This window comes from Oryx dammah, unplaced genomic scaffold, assembly GCF_014754425.2.
Source record: "Oryx dammah isolate SB20612 unplaced genomic scaffold, SCBI_Odam_1.1 HiC_scaffold_29, whole genome shotgun sequence".
NCBI classification, from domain to species: Eukaryota; Metazoa; Chordata; class Mammalia; order Artiodactyla; family Bovidae; genus Oryx; species Oryx dammah.
In genome coordinates this window covers 14,533,963-14,550,415 of record NW_024070213.1, presented here as the reverse complement: position 1 = coordinate 14,550,415, position 16,453 = coordinate 14,533,963, and the positions used below count along the sequence as shown (strand labels likewise).

The 16,453-nt window shown below is 45.4% G+C and overlaps 1 protein-coding gene across 1 annotated transcript in view; it reads right to left on the bottom strand.

Moving 5' to 3' along the window:
• Window positions 1-14,148: 14,148 nt before the first annotated feature.
• GALNT8 (polypeptide N-acetylgalactosaminyltransferase 8) overlaps window positions 14,149-16,453 on the bottom strand; it is a 37,302-nt gene continuing 34,997 nt past the window's right edge. Inside the window, exon 11 of the mRNA XM_040233513.1 lies at window positions 14,149-14,817. Within this exon, the coding sequence (XP_040089447.1) occupies window positions 14,674-14,817 (144 nt within the window). The 3' untranslated portion in view covers window positions 14,149-14,673. The remainder of the gene's footprint in view (window positions 14,818-16,453) is intronic.

Genomic DNA, 16,453 nt, shown 5'->3' with positions numbered 1-16,453 from the left:
TCTTTGGCATTGCCTTTCTTTGGGATTGGAATGAAAATGGACCTTTTCCAGTCCTGTGGCCACTGGTGAGTTTTCCAAATTTGCTGGCATATTGAGTGCAGCACTTTCACAGCATCATCGTTCAGGATTTGAAATAGTTCAACTGGAATGCCATCACCTCCACTAACTTTGTTCACAGTGATGCTTTCTAAGGCCCACTTGACTTCATGTTCCAGGATGTCTGGCTCTAGGTGAGTGATCACACCATCGTGGTTATCTGGGTCATGAAGATCTTTTTTGTCCAGTTCTTCTGTGTATTCTTGCCACCTCTTCTTAATATCTTCTGCTTCTGTTAGGTCCATACCATTTCTGTCCTTTATCAAGCCCATCTTTGCAGGAAGAGGGCTGGACTGGGGGGTTTGTAATTAGCATATGTGAACTATCACACTCAGGATGGATGAACGACAGGGTCCTACGCGATAGCACAGGGAACTATATTCCAATCTCCTGGGGTAAGCCATAGTGGAAAAGAATGTTGAAGAAAAAGAATATATATAAAACAGAAAAAGTAAAGAAACATCCTCCATCCTGCCTTCTCCTTCAGGAATGCATAGAGAAACAAAAGGATAAATAATATTCAGGTCTTATTTTTCATTGTAAGTATTTCCAAAACACATAAAGGAAAAAAAAAAACAAAAAAGCCTACATCATCCAACCACTTTCAGGTAATAATTATACATTTCTCCTTATTTCCTTCTGGTCTTTTTTCTTTAAATCTATGTGTCTGAAGGTATACATTTTATAAAATTAGGACCATACTTTATAAAGATGGGCTTGATAAAGGACAGAAGTGGTATGGACCTAACAGAAGCAGAAGATATTAAGAAGACTCCTCTATATTTAGAAACAATGAGCTAGTGAAAAAGGCTGGATTTCTTTAAAGTATTACATTTAAAAATTCAAGCTACACCTGTGTATAAAGTATGATCCTAATTTTATAAAATCTATATCTTCAGATACATAGATTCAAAGAAAAAAGACCAGAAGGAAATACGGAGAAATGTATAATTATTACCTGAAAGTAGTTGGATGATGCAGGCTTTTTTGTTTGTTTTTCCTTTATGTGTTTTGGAAATACTTACAATGAAAAATAAGACCTGAGTATCATTTATCCTTTTGTTTCTCTATGCATTCCTGAAGGAGAAGGCAGGATGGAGGAGGTTTCTTTTCTTTTTCTGTTTTATATGCATTCTTTTTCTTCAATATTCTTTTCCACTATGGCTTACCCCAGGAGGTTGGAATATAGTTCCCTGTGCTATCGCGTAGGACCCTGTCGTTCATCCATCCTGAGTGTGATAGTTCACATATGCTAATTACAAACCCCCAGTCCAGCCCTCTTCCTGCTCCCATCGCCCTTGGCAACCAGGAGTCTGTTCTCTATGTCTGTGAGTCTGTTTCTGTTTCATAGATAGGTTTATTTGTGTCATATTTTAGATTCCACATATAAGTGTTATCATACAGTATTTGTCTCTCCCTTTCTGACTTACTGGAGTGGGTTGCCATTTCCTCCTCCAGGGGATCTTCCCTACCCAAGGATCGAACCTGCCTCTACTCCATTGGCAGGTGGGTTCTTTACCACTGAGCCACTGGGGAAGCCTTGTAAAAGGTCTTTTAATACACTGTTTTCTTTTATCCCAGCTGTGGCTTCAGAGCTGATTCGCATTCCTAGTCTAGAAGTCATTTTTGATCACAAATATCAGAAGTGATGACTGAGTTGAAAGTCTTACTTATCAGAATAAGAGTCCCAGAGAACCCCTGATTGACTCCAAAGTTTCCCCCTTTTAAACTTGGGATGTTTGTTTCTCTTCATGCTGCTATGTCAGGGGAAAGCACTGCCAAATGGAGTTTTTCCATATTTGACTCAAAGCGGGTGGAGGGTTGAAGTTGATCCTTGTTAGAACGTTGGTGCCAACTGTTGGCCAGGAATAAGCATTCACAGCCAGATTTTTGAATTCCTGTAACCAGGAACCCATAATAAAAAGACTCCTACAAACCCTGACCTCTCTCTCTCTCTCTCTCTCTCTCTCTCTATCTCTGAGGCCTCTGGCCAAGAAAAGCAGGAACCTCTGGAGCCAAAAGGATCCAAGGATGGAGTGGAGAGAGACGAGAGTCCTGGCAAAGAACTCGACTGGGTGCACTTATTCCAAGCATGTCTGAGACAAAGTCTCTCCATTGCTGGACCGGCCAGGCCACTCCCACCTCAGGCCCGGGCAAGCTGGACTTCAGAACGGTTGCTGTTTCTACCACATCGCACTCAGTTGGTGACCAGCCAGCTGGTCTATTTGCCCAAAGAGGCCCAACCCAACCACAGCCACCACCCCACGGAGAACTTGGCTGCTTCTTTAAGAACCTCCCTTCCTTGCCTTCTGGATAGAACAGATCCTGGACTGTTTTTACTTTTTCAACACCCCTGCCCTCCCTCCAGACATAAGCGGGATGTTTAGAAAAGCTCAAGATGGCCAGGGGTCTGCTATGTTGGCCATTGGTCCCCACTTGGAAAGTAGTTCTGATCAATATCAGTGGATCTACTTCTGCTAAGGCTTTGGATCGAGCCCAGGACTCCTGAACCTCTCTCTCTCTTTCTCTGTCTCTCTGTCTCTCTCTCTCTCCCTGAGAACTTGGCTACAGGGAGTTCTACAGGGTGAGGTAGAAGACATGCCTTCCCTTTCTAAGGATTTTTCTTATTAGAATTTTAAGAAATCTTCCCCAATCCCAAAAAGTTCAAGGGAGAAAGCAAGTCTCATTTTGCTGTTGTTTGCTCACTAAGTCTTGTCCAGCTCATTGCAGCTTCATGGACTGCAGCACACCAGGTCTTCTGTCCTCCGTTATCTCCCAGAGTTTGCTCAGATTCGTGTCCATTGAGTTGATGGTGCCATCCAACCATCCCATCCTCTGTTTCCACTTTCTCAATCTTTCCCAGCATCAAGGTCAGTTCCTCACATCAGGTGGCCAAAATATTGGAGCTTCAACTTCAGCATCAGTCCTTCCAGTGAATATTCCGGCTTGATTTCCTTTAGGGTTTCCTTTAGGACTTTGCTCTCCTTGCAGTTCAGGGGACTTTCAAAAGTCTTCTCTACCACCATAATTTGAAAGCATCAATTTTCCGGTGCTCAGCCTTCTTTATGGACTAACTCTCACATCCATATGTGACTACTGGAAAAACCATAGTTTTGACAATAGGGACTTTTGTCAGCAAAGTGATGTCTCTGCTTTTTACCATGCTGTCTAGGTGTGTCATAGCTTTCCTTCCAAAGAACAGGCAACTTTTAATTTCATGGCCACAGTCACCATCTGCAGTGATTCTGGAGCCCAAGAAAATAAAATCTGTCATTGCTTCCATTTTTCCCCCATCTATTTGCCATAAAGTCATGAGTCTCATAGCTGAGGGTCTTATCCCTTTGCAGAGCTCTTCTCAGTATCCTAAGGGCTGGAGTAGGATCCAAAAAAAAAAAAAAAACTTCCTATGGAAAACAACCTGTCTGATTAAAGGTCTGTTGGGCAAAGTGTCCATGAGTAAAAACCCTCTCTTGCTCCCTCCAGTCTGAACAGAAAGATGCACAAGAGCAGGTTCACTACTGATGAATTGAGCCAGTGCCTGCTCCTCTGGAACTGAGTTCATCCCAGAAGCAAAGGTCCTAAGATTTGAGGATGAAGATTGGGAAACCTCAGGCACAGTGAGAAAGCCAGAGCTGCCCTGCAGGGAATGGAACAGGAGCAGTGGCAGCCACACAGAGGCCCCCTTCTGCTGGTGCTTTCACACGTGCCTGCCTGGCCAATCCCCAGGCTCAGCTATCAGTGTTTCACTACCTGCCACTGCCAGAGCTTCCTGGGGGCTGTTCAGCACCATGGGGGCTCCTGCAGCAGCTACTAGAGGCAAGACTAGCCCCTGCCCACCTTGCACCTTCCATCACTCTACAGGATCCACTGCCCTAGGATGTGCAGGTATTGTTGAAGCCCACACAGCCACATCCATCCTGCAGGTCCTCTGTCACCCAAACTGGCTTTGCAGTGGCCATGCCTTTTGTCCCCAAGTCAATTGTTTTCTGCCGCCTCAGTCCATCCCCCCGATCCCTAAGCCATGGTGGACAAGTCCCAGTGATGCAGTGTTCCAGTCCAGCAGAGCAAGGCAGGCTCAGCAGGGAGCCAGTCGCCAGAGCAGCAGCCCTCCCAGGACCCAGCAACTGGTTACAGTTGTGGAAGATAAGCCATCATCAGGACGGCAGGATCCGTGCTTAAGAGTGGGCTTCCTTGGTGGCTAAGATGGTAAAGACTCTGCCTGCAATGCAGGAATCTTGGGTTCGATCTCTGGGTCGGGAAGATCCCCTGGAGAAGGGGTTGCTTACCCACTCCAGTATTCTTGACTGGAGAATGCCATGGACAGAGGAGCCTGGCGGGCTACAGTCCACGGGATCTCAAAGAGTTGGACGTGACTAAGTGACTAACACTTATGGCTTAGAGTGTGGAGCATCCATTCTGAGGCATCTTCACAGAATCCATAACATCTTCCCTGCCCCTTCTACCAGTCAGTGACGAAAGACTCCAGCAGGCATTGAAGGCATCCCTCCATAAGGCTGGGGCTGGGACTTTTGGAAGAAAGGGGTTCCCCAAATTATGATCCTAGAGCTTTATGCAGAGTCCCCTTCTTTGCCACTGTCGTTGTAATCCATATTTCTAGATTTTCCCCTTTCCCGCATGGATCAGAGGAAACTGGGGAAGTATAAATACATTTGACTTTACTCAGCCTTCAGCAAAACTCTCCTGCTCTGGAGAGAATCCCTGGAAGATTAAAAAGTCACAGGGAACCAAGTGCTGAAGACGGTTGCAATCGTGAGAACCACTGTGCACCAGACACCATATCCAGGCTGCTCCTGATGGGGCCACGGCTCCCCTGGCCACCCACAGCACAGGGACACATGGACACGAGAAGAAAAGGCTTCTGGGAAAGTAGCTTTGTCACAGGCCTTTTGAAAAGTTTGGCAAATGTGTGACAACATGGCTAGACCTAGAGGACATGATGCTAACTGAGATGAGCCAGACACAGAAAGACAAATACTGTATCATCTCATTTATATGTAGAATCTGCTGCTGCTGTTAGGTCATCAGCCGTGTCCCACTCTCTGTGACCCCGTGGACGGCAGCACGCCAGGCTTCCCTGTCCATCCCCAACTTCCGGAGCTTGTTCAAACTCATGTCCATCAAGTCGCTGATGCCATCCAACCACTTCATCCTCTGTCATAGAAGGTTAGTTAGTTTTAGATGTCATAGGTTAGTTTTCTAAAACTAAGTAAATGTATAGAGGTAGAGAGTAGAAATGGTGGATGCCATGGGTCAGGGAAGGGGGACACAGGGAGAGAGTGGTCAATGGGTATAAAGATGCAAGATGAGTGAGCTCTGGGGATCTCCTCTACAGTCTAGTGTCTATGGCTAATCATTCTTCATTTTTAAAAATTCTGGGGGGCATGTGGGATCTTAGTTCCTCCACAAGGGATTAAACCCAGTCCTAACTGCTGGACCACCGGTGAAGTACCAATAATTTTATATTTTACACTGAAATTTTTCCTAAGAGGATAACACTTATGGTGTGTGCTAATAATGATAATAATGGCCAAAGGAAACTTTAGGAGGTGATGGATATCTGTGTTCTTGATAGTAGGGATGGGTTCCCGGGTGACACTTGTCCCCAGACTCATTAAACTTTGTGCATTAAATGTGTACATATCAGTCACTCCTCAATGAAGTGGCTTTAAAAAAATGTGAGCAAAAAAATTTGGTGAAAGAGAAAAAGGACAATTTATTAACAGGAAATCCTGAGAAACGCGGTTTGATTGACTATTTAATGGAAACCCTGGACAATAAATTAGGGGCAACCACCTGGCAGGCTCCAGCACTGTTAAGGTATTATTCACAATAGTTTATCAACAGGTGTTATCTTTAGGGTTCAGGAACAAAAATTAGAATTTGGGGGAATTTTCAGTAACACCCAAATCTTAAGTTATTGTTTGTTAGTGCCTCAGTCATGTTAGTTGCTCTTTGAGACCCCATGGACTGCAGCCCACTGGGTTCCTCTGTCCATGGAATTCTCCAGACAAGAATACTGGAGTGGGTTGCCATGCGTTTCTCTGGGGGATCTTCCTGACCCACCGATGGAACCTGGGTCTCCTGTACTGCAGGCAGATTCTTTACCATCTGAGCCATGAGGGAAGCCCAAGTTATTCAATTATTTCTAAAATTAATTATATTCTTTACTCATGGATATCTAAAAAATTGTATATGAAGAAATATTAATTTTAGTTGCATTTATGAAAACTATAGTCTATAGAAAATATTCAAGCTCTAGAAAACACCAGCAGGACGCCCTGGTGGCCCAGTGGTTGGAACTTCTTCCAACGCAGCGGGTGCAGGTTTGATCCCTGATTAGGGAGCTAAAAGTCCATGTGCCTCTGACCAAAACACATAAAACCTAGAAGCAATATTGTAACAAATTCAATGAAGACTTTAAAATTGTCCAATAAAAAAAATCTTTAAAATAAACACCAGCAAACATCACAGTGTATTATAATGTAACATTCAGATTTCCCAGTGAAACATTAATAGTTAACAGCCCTAGTCAGAATCATACGTTGAAATCGCTCTTTTTAAAACGTGTTTTGCTTCTAAAATTTATTATTTCTTGGAACACCATTCATAAGATTTGTGGAAAGCATACAATGCACAAAATGTATTAATAAATTAATAGAATGTATTAGTTATTATTTTATTTGCAACAATCACTCACCATTAGAGACAGGCAAGTCACAGACACACACTTACAAGATGGCTATAGCTATAGTTTAGAAGATCAACTGGTTAATCATCACTGCTTTTCTTCTGGGTGTTCCTGTCTGGTTTCCAAAACTATCACCCTTAACCTTGGACTCTGTGTGTCAGCGTCTCCTGCACCCATGTTCCATTGCACTTTCATGGATTCCTTCAGATCAGTAACATCTCTGTGTTACTTGCAAAGCTTTCATTCTCGAAGGAGAATAATAAAGTTTTTTCTTGTTTTCCTAACTTCTCCACTGGTTTTCCTCAAAATTTGAAATTTGGAAAAACACAGAAATTTCCCAAGCAGTTCTTTCATGTAAAGAATTCTCATATGCAGCTCAAAGTGAGCTGCAGGTCAGGTGGGGATGGGCCATCAGCAGGGCCCCTAGAAGGGAAGTAGGTAGCTTGATGGGGTGGGGGACTAACTGGGACTTGGGGCTGCAGTCCAACCTCAGGATGAATCACCTGTGAAAACAGGAACCCATCAGCCTATCTTCTTCAGTTTAGCCTGGGCTAGAAAACATATTGGCTTTCCTGGTGGTTCAGTGGTAAAGAGTCTGCCTGCCAATGCAGGAGACCCAGGTTCCATCCCTGGGTCAGGAAGATCCCCTGAGAAGGAAATGGCAACCGACTCAAGTATTCTTGCCTGGAGAATCCCATGGACAGAGGAGCCTGGTGGGCTACAGTCCATGGGGCCACATAGAGTCAGACAACTTAGCAACTAAACAACAATAGAAAACACATTGGAAACAGCAGCCCCCAGCCTCATTTAGTAGCTAGTGAAGAAACTTTAAAAAATGAAGAAGACTGACAAGGTACTTGGAAAAGTCAAGTCCTGACTTACCTGTGAGTAAAGAAAGAAGGAGAATATTAGGGAAATACTGACACAACAGTTTATATCAATTAAAATTAAAACTACACCTATTTCTTCCTTGTCATAAAGCTGAGTTTCTGCCTAAGGCTCTTTGTTTGGAAGGCCAAACAACTTTCTGGTAATATTGAGAGATTTGATTTTTATAGTTTCAAGGACAGTAGACTTGAAATTCTGACACAGGTTTGCTCTTTGAAACTACACTTGTCAAAATGTTTGTGGGGGGAAAAACTGTGTTTGTTAAAATTATAACAACTTAAAGTCATGGGCGGCTGCGACAGTGCACAAGCGCAGCCAAAAGGAGCTACTCCATGTCCAAGGTCAGGGGCAGAAGCCGGGAGGAGCTACCCCACGCCCAAGATCAGGGGCGGTGGCCGGGAGGAGCTACCCCCTGTCCAAGGAGCGGTGGCTGCATGGGCACAGGAGGGCCGAGAGGAGCTACTCCACGTTCAAGGTCAGGAGGGGAGGCGGTGAGGAGATACCCCTCCTCCAAGGTAAGGAGCAGCCGTGAAGAGATACCCCACGCCCAAGGTAAGAGAAACCCAAGTAAGACGGTAGGTGTTGCAAGAGGGCAGACACACTGAAACCATACTCACAGAAAACTGGTCAATCTAATCACACTAGGACCACAGCCTTGTCTAACTCAATGAAAGTAAGCCATGCCCTGTGGGGCCACCCAAGACAGGAGGGTCATGGTGGAGAGGTCGGACCGAATGTGCTCCACTGGAGAAGGGAATAGCAAGCCACTTCAGTATTCTTGCCTTGAGAACCCCAAAAGGCAAAATGATACGACACTGCAAGAAGAACTCCCCAGGTCAGTAGGTGCCGATTATGCTACTGGAGATCAGTGGAGAAATAACTCCGGAAAGAATGAAGGGATGGAGCCAAAGCAAACACAATACCCAGTTGTGGATGTGACTGGTGATAGAAGCAAGATCCGATGCTGTAAGAGCAATATTGCATAGGAACCTGGAATGTCAGGTCCATGAATCAGGGCAAATTGGAAGTGGTCGAACAGGAGATGGCAAGAGTGAATGTCGACATTCTAGGAATCAGAGAACTAAAATGGACTGGAATGGGTGAATTTAACTCAGATGACCATTATATCTACTACTGTGGGCAGGGATGCCTTAGAAGAAATGGACTAGCCATCATGGTCAACAAAAGAGTCTGAAATGCAGTACTTGGATGCAATCTCAAAAACAACAGAATGATCTCTGTTTGTTTCCAAGGCAAACCATTCAATATCACAGTAATCCAAGCCTATGCCCCAACCAGTAATGCTGAAGAAGCTGAAGTTGAATGGTTTTATGAAGACCTACAAGACCTTTTAGAACTAACACCCCCAAAAGATGTCCTTTTCATTATAGAGGACTGGAATGCAAAAGTAGGAAGTCAAGAAACACCTGGAGTAACAGGCAAATTTGGCCTTGGAATATGGAATGAAGCAAGACAAAGGCTAATAGAATTTTGCCAAGAGAACGCACTGGTCATAGCAAACACCCTCTTCCAACAACACAAGAGAAGACTCTACACATGGACATCACCAGATGGTCAACACCGAAATCAGATTGATTATATTCTTTGCAGCCAAAGATGGAGAAGCTCTATACAGTCAGCAAAAACATGACTGGGAGCTGACTGTGGCTCCTTATAGCCAAATTCAGACTTAAATTGAAGAAAGTGGGGAAAACCACTAGATCATTCAAGTATGACCTAACTCAAATCCCTTATGATTATAGATTTAAGGGCCTAGATCTGATAGATAGAATGCATGATGAACTATGGACTGAGGTTCATAACACTGTATAGGAGACAGGGATCAAGACCATTCCCATGGAAAAGAAATACAAAAAAGCAAAATGGCTGTCTGGGGAGGCCTTACAAATAGCTGTGAAAAGAAGAGACGTGAAAAGCAAAAGAGAAAAGGAAAGATATAAGCATCTGAATGCAGAGTTCCAAAGAATAGCAAGGAGAGATAAGAAAGCCTTCCTCAGCGATCAATGCAAAGAAATAGAGGCAAACAACAGAATGGGAAAGACTAGAGATCTCTTCAAGAAAATGAGAGATACCAAGGGAACATTTCATGTCAAGATGGGGTCAATAAAGGACAGAAATGGTATGGACCTAACAGAAGCAGAAGAGATTAAGAAGAGGTGGCAAGAATACACAGAAGAACTGTACAAAAAAGATCTTCATGACCCAGATAACCACGATGGTGTGATCACTCACCTAGAGCCAGACATCTTGGAATGTGAAGTCAAGTGGGCCTTAGAAAGCATCACTGTGAACAAAGCCAGTGGAGGTGATGGCATTCCAGTTGAGCTATTTCAAATCCTGAACAATGATGCTGTGAAAGTGCTACACTCAATATGCCAGCAAATTTGGAAAACTCACCAGTGGCCACAGGACTGGAAAAGGTCCATTTTCATTCCAATCCCAAAGAAAGGCAATGCCAAAGAATGCCCAAACTACCACACAATTGCACTCATCTCACATGCTAATAAAGTAATACTCAAAATTCTCCAAGCCGCTTCAGCAATACATGAACCATGAAGTTCCAGATGTTCAAGATGGTTTTAGAAAAGGCAGAGGAACCAGAGATCAAATTGCCAACATCCACTGGATCATCGAAAAAGCAAGAGAGTTCCAGAAAAACACCTACTTCTGCTTTATTAACTATGCCAAAGCCTTTAATGTGTGGATCACAAGAAACTGTGGAAAATTCTGAAAGAGATGGGAATACCAGACCACCTGACCTGCCTCTTGAGAAACCTGTATGCAGGTCAGGAAGCAAGAGTTAGAACTGGACATGGAAGAATAGACTGGTTCCAAATAGGAAAAGGAGTACATCAAGGCTGTATATTGTCACCCTACTTATTTAACTTCTATGCAGAACACATCATGAGAAACGCTGGACTGGAAGAAACACAAGCTGGAATCAAGATTGCTGGGGGAAATATCAAGAACCTCAGATATGCAGATGACACCACCCTTATGGCAGATAGTGAAGAGGAACTAAAAAGCCTCATGATGGAAGTGAAAGAGGAGAGTGAAAAAGTCGGCTTAAAGCTCAACTTTCAGAAAACTAAGATCATGGCATCTGGTCGCATCACTTCATGGGAAATAGATGGGGAAACAGTGGAAACAGTGGCAGACTTTATATTTGGGGGCTCCAAAATCACTGCAGATGGTGACTACAGCCATAAAATTAAAAGATGCTTACTCCTTGGAAGAAAAGTTGTGACCAACCTAGATAGCATATTGAAAAGCAGAGACATTACTTTGCCAACAAAGGTCTGTCTAGTCAAGGCTATGGTTTTTCCAGTGGTCATGTATGGATGTGAGAGTTGGACTGTGAAGAAAGCTGAGCACTGAAGAATTGATGCTTTTGAACTGTGGTGTTGGAGAAGACTCTTGAGAGTCCCTTGGACTGCAAGGAGATCCAACCAGTCCATTCTGAAGGAGATCAACCCTGGGATTTCTTTGGAAGGAATGATGCTAAAGCTGAAATTCCAGTACTTTGGCCACCTCATGCGAAGAGTTGACTCATTGGAAAAGACTGTGATGCTGGGAGGGATTGAGGGCAGGAGGAGAAGGGGACAACAGAGGATGAGATGGCTGGATGGCATCACCGACTTGATGGACATGAGTCTGAGTGAACTCCAGGAGATGGTGATGGACAGGGAGGCCTGGCATGCTGCAATTCATGGGGTTGAAAAGAGTTGGACATGACTTAGCCACTGAAATGAACTGAACTGAACTGAAAGTCATGAGAAGTTGATTTATTCACCAGCTCTAGTGATAATTTTTCACAAGAACATTACTCAGTTCAGTTCAGTTCACTTCAGTTGCTCAGTTGTATCCGACCACTTGTGACCCCATGGACTGCAGCCCACCAGGCCTCCCTGTCCATCACTGACTCCCAGAGCTTACTCAGACTCACGTCCATTGAGTTGGTGATGCCATCCAACCATCTCATCCTCTGTCGCTCCCTTCTCCTCCTGCCTTCAATCTTTGCCAGGACGTTACTGGCCTAACTCTATTCCACTTAATGTTTATGAAAGGACTTTATGGGGCTTCCCTGGTGGTCAGGCGGTTAAAAATCTTCCTTGCAATGCAAGGAACACTGGTTCCATCCCTGGGTCTGGGAAGATCCCTCGCGTCACAGGGCAACGAAGCCTGTACACCACCACTACTGAGCCTGCGAGACCACGAGCCGCAGCACAGAAGCCACTGCAGTGAGAAGGCTACACACAGCAATTAGAGAGCAAAGCCCACAGGCTGCAGGAGGACCCAGCACGCCAAAGACAAAGATATTGTTTTAAAGAAAAGGACTTTACAAATTTCCTTAAAATTAGGAAATTAGCTAAAAACACTTTTCCTATTGTAAAAATGGATTGCAAGGAAAATAAAGGGACCTTTGAGGAGATTAACTTTGGAATTGCTAGAATCTCAGTTTGTTATGAGCCAGCCCTCGGCACTTTATCTCAGGCTTTGCACAGATGAGGAAGGTGCTTGTCCTAAAGACCACTGGGATGCTCACGGCTGCTATGGATGACACCTGGGGCCTGGAGAAAAGGGACCACCAGGCCCGGACACCTGACCACAGTCTCAGGCCCATCTCTCTTTGGAAGTGTCAGAATCCAAGAGCAGCAGGAGGTGCAAACAAGAGAGGCCTGTCCTGTCTCTTTAATCTCCTTTACTCTGGGGCAGGTCCTCAGTTGGTCTTTGTTTTTTATGACTGACGTCACAAAATATAAAGACCATTTATTTTGAAGAATGTCCCTTGGCTTGGGTTTAAGTGATATTCCCTCAAGATTATAGAATCAGGCTCTGTGTTTTGGGAAGACAACCAAAGCCCTGATACTGCAAAAGACTGAGGGCAGGAGAAGAAGGTGGTGACAGAGAATGAAATGTTTGGATGGCACCATTAACTCAATGGGCATGAGTTTGAGCAAACTCTGGGAGTTAGTGAAGGACAGGGAAGCTTGGCCTAAAAGGCACATAACTTTAGAGGCTGAACTCCATGGACTGTATAGTCCATGACATTGCAAAAGTTGGACACGACTGAGCAACTTTCACTTTCACTTTTTCCCCTTTCGTAGTGGAAATCACTATCCATTCAAAAACTGGTCCTCACTCTCTTTTATAGCTGCACCCCACTGGGTGGACCACTCTCTGACATTTGAGTATATGATCTTTTTTCCAACATTTTGTGATTTCAATAACACTGCAAGGAATTATTTTGTATGTAAATATTTTCTTGTTTTTGGAGCTATGAATTTCTAGAGGTGGAATTAGTGGCACAAATAGAAAATACACATAGAATATTTTTAGATAATGCCAAACATCCCCCCAAAAGCGTTGTACCAGTTTCCATCCCTACCATCAAAGCATGAGATTGCCTGCTTCTCCAGTCCTGCTAACCAGAATGTGCCATTATACTTTAAAATTTTCACCATTAAGTGAAAAATGATTTCAGTACAGTTTTAAGTTGCATTGCCCTATGAGTGAGGTTAAACAGTTTTTCTTTTAAGAATATTGTGAATTTTGCCCATTTTTCTACTGGGCACATGCTTTAAAAAGAAAAAGATTGGCTATGAATTGCATTTTCCTTTCAAAGTGCTGGGCAGAAGCTAGAAGTTATACATTTGCTTAACATTTATCCTCTTCATATTTCTCATTGTAAAATCTCTAATTGCAGTAACATTTTAGTCCTTGATATGGGTAGGGTCACTGAAAACATTTTATCAAGCTGTACATGTATGACTTGTACATTTCTAAAAAGTTACTTGAAAAATCCTGAGCTGATTTAATTCTGTGCTAAATTATCAGTGTCTCATCTGCCTGATGCTTAAAGGAAGCCTGATGATTCCTAGAATCACACCCAAGTAGCCCTGATGTGAAAAGATGAAAGGACGTCCTCGAAAGGCAAATCCAGCAACACAGCACACAGTACGCTCTACTTCCTCTCCCGCATCGACGCCCACTCCTACCAGCCCCTAAGACCTCATGGAAGCTAGACGGAGCCGCCTAACTCACCACCTCTGCTGCTGCTGCTGCTGCTAAGTCGCTTCAGTCGTGTCCGACCCTGTGCGACCCCATAGACGGCAGCCCACCAGGCTCCCCCGTCCCGGGGATTCTCCAGGCAAGAACACTGGAGTGGGTTGCCATTTCCTTCTCCAGTACATGAAAGTGAAAAATGAAAGTGAAGTTGCTCAGTCGTGTCTGACTCTTAGTGACCCCATGGACTGCAGCCTACCAGGCTCCTCCGTCCATGGGATTCTCCAGGCAAGAACACTGGAATGGGTTGCCATTTCCTTCTCCAGTGCATGAAAGTGAAAAGTGAAAATGAAGTCACTCAGTCATGTCCAACTCTTAGTGACCCCGTGGACTGCAGCCTACCTGGCTCCTCCGTCCATGGTATTTTCCAGGCAAGAGTACTCTCACCACCTATAGGAAAGGATTTATCCAACGGACAGCGGGAAGGAACCCCTGGTCTTAGTTATTTACCTACAATCCCTTCTTTGTGTCCCAAGTGATGCCGCTCTGTTTCAAGCCTCATTTTCTCCATAATTTTCAGGGATAGTAGCAGGAAGCAGGTAATCAAGCCTATTAAATGTGATAAGCTCCTTAGAGAAAGACCTTTAAGGGCTTGGATTTTTTTCCACTATTTTCACTGAGCAGAGTGGGACTGGCTAGTTATATGAGTCCCCTCATACCCTCAGCCCCTGTGGGAGAGACGGGGTAATCCAAAGAAACCTGCTGTGGGGTGCGGGGCTGGATGGATGGAGGGCTTTTCTAAAAAAATTACTGGTCCATTTGCACCTTTCAGGATAGTCCTAGCTGAAGTTACAGTAAACACATGCACACACGCCCTTTCTCTCCCCCTTCTCTGTTTTGAGCAGCATTGGGAGCTGTAGCAAGAACCCAGGCTCTCTGAGCATCACTGGACCTCAGTCTGAGCCCCAGCTTTGGACAGTGTACTGGATTGTCCACACTTGCATGGTGCAGGCCCGGAGAACAAGCGTGTAGTCACCCCAGACGTCCTTCTTCATCTCCAGACATCGCCTGGTGACTCTGTTGATAACGGCTCTTCCCTGGATGGAAGGAGAAAGAGGGAAATTACTAACACACCCTGGGAGAACATCCCTTCGCCTGCTCCCAGTCTGCCTGCCATGCTCCGATACAAGTCCGAGGGCTCCCTCAGTCCTCGGCAAGTCATCCAGAGGAGAAAGGAAGCCAAGCGCAGAGTTAGATCACCCAGAACCTTCTCTCCTCCCCCTACAGCGAGCTAACCCCAGACCCCGGAGTGAACAGTGCTGGGCTGGTTCCTCTGTTCTCCTCCACCCCTCCTGAGCTGGAAGCATCAGGTCAGCACAGCTGGCAAGTCAGCCTGCAGCCTGTAGAACCACGGTCCTCTACTTGGTTTCCTTTCTACATCTTCACCACTGAGCTCATGAAACTCATCCGGACTCTCCCTCCCAGCAGCAAGGCTCTCTGCTGGGACAGGAGCAAAAGCCCCATTCAAGAATCTCAGCCTATTTTCTCCACCTGCTTTCGATGAGGGGCAGTTGCTGCCCCCTTGTTGTGGGAGCTTCACCAAGGTTTACTGCTGGAAACACTGAGGGCTTTAAAGTCAAAGAGTCTGGGTTGAATGCTTGTTCGGTTAACAGAGAGAGAGATGTGGGCAGATGACCATATCAGGGTTAATACTGACTGAGCTCTGTGCCCGACATGGAAGACATGCAACAGATCTTAGCTCATCTCTGCCTTTCCCCATCCTCACGGGGCCGAGGGAGGGACGGCATCCTACTCTGTGCCCCCTTGTGCCACCTTCATCACCCCTAACCTCTTTGCTCCTTACCTGCTCACCTTGACACTGAGGGTCATGCCATCTGTCCTGGCCCTGTCCCCCTCTCCTACCCTGCTCTCCACCGCTTTGCAGCAATCTGCCTCAGTGCCCGGGTGAAACAGTTCCCCATATCCTCAGAGTTCACAGCAGCCAGGGGGAAGTCTGGTGAGAAGTTCACTGCTCCCCATCCATGACCTACCCCTCCCCACGTGTTTCCTTGACACCAAGCAGAGCTGAAGCTGTTTAGTCTCTCAGTTGTGTCTGACTCTTTGCAACCCTATGGACTATAGCCCGCTAGGCTCCTCTGTCCATAGGATTCTCCAGGCAAGAATACTGGAATGGGTTGCTGCTCTCTATGATGAGAAGAGCTGACTCGTTGGAAAAGACTCTGATGCTGGGAAAGATTGAGGGCAGGAGGAGAAGGGGACGACAGAGGATAAGATGGTTGGATGGCATCACCGACTCAATGGACATGGGTTTGGGCGGACTCTAGCAGTTGGTGATGGACAGGGAGGCCTGGCATGCTGTGGTTCATGGGGTCACAAAGAGTCGGACATGACTGAGCGACTGAACTGAACTGAACATCCAAATCTCTGCTCCCTCTCTGACCCCCTTATCCCTGCCTCTCATCTCTTCCAACCACAGATTGCCCCCAATGACCCTGCTCCCTGTCTCACCTGACTCCTCCCTTGCCACCTGGGTCTCCCTCTGCTGGCCACCTCCACACCTCCCTGGGAGTATCCATCCAGCATCAATCATTCAGGGCTGCCCTCCCATTCTTCAATTGCCTCCATCACTCCCATCGCTCCATTCTCTGGGCCCCATTCCTGGACCACAGAGTGCTCCTGGAGAGGGTCCATTAACCGAGTAGCCTGTCCCCA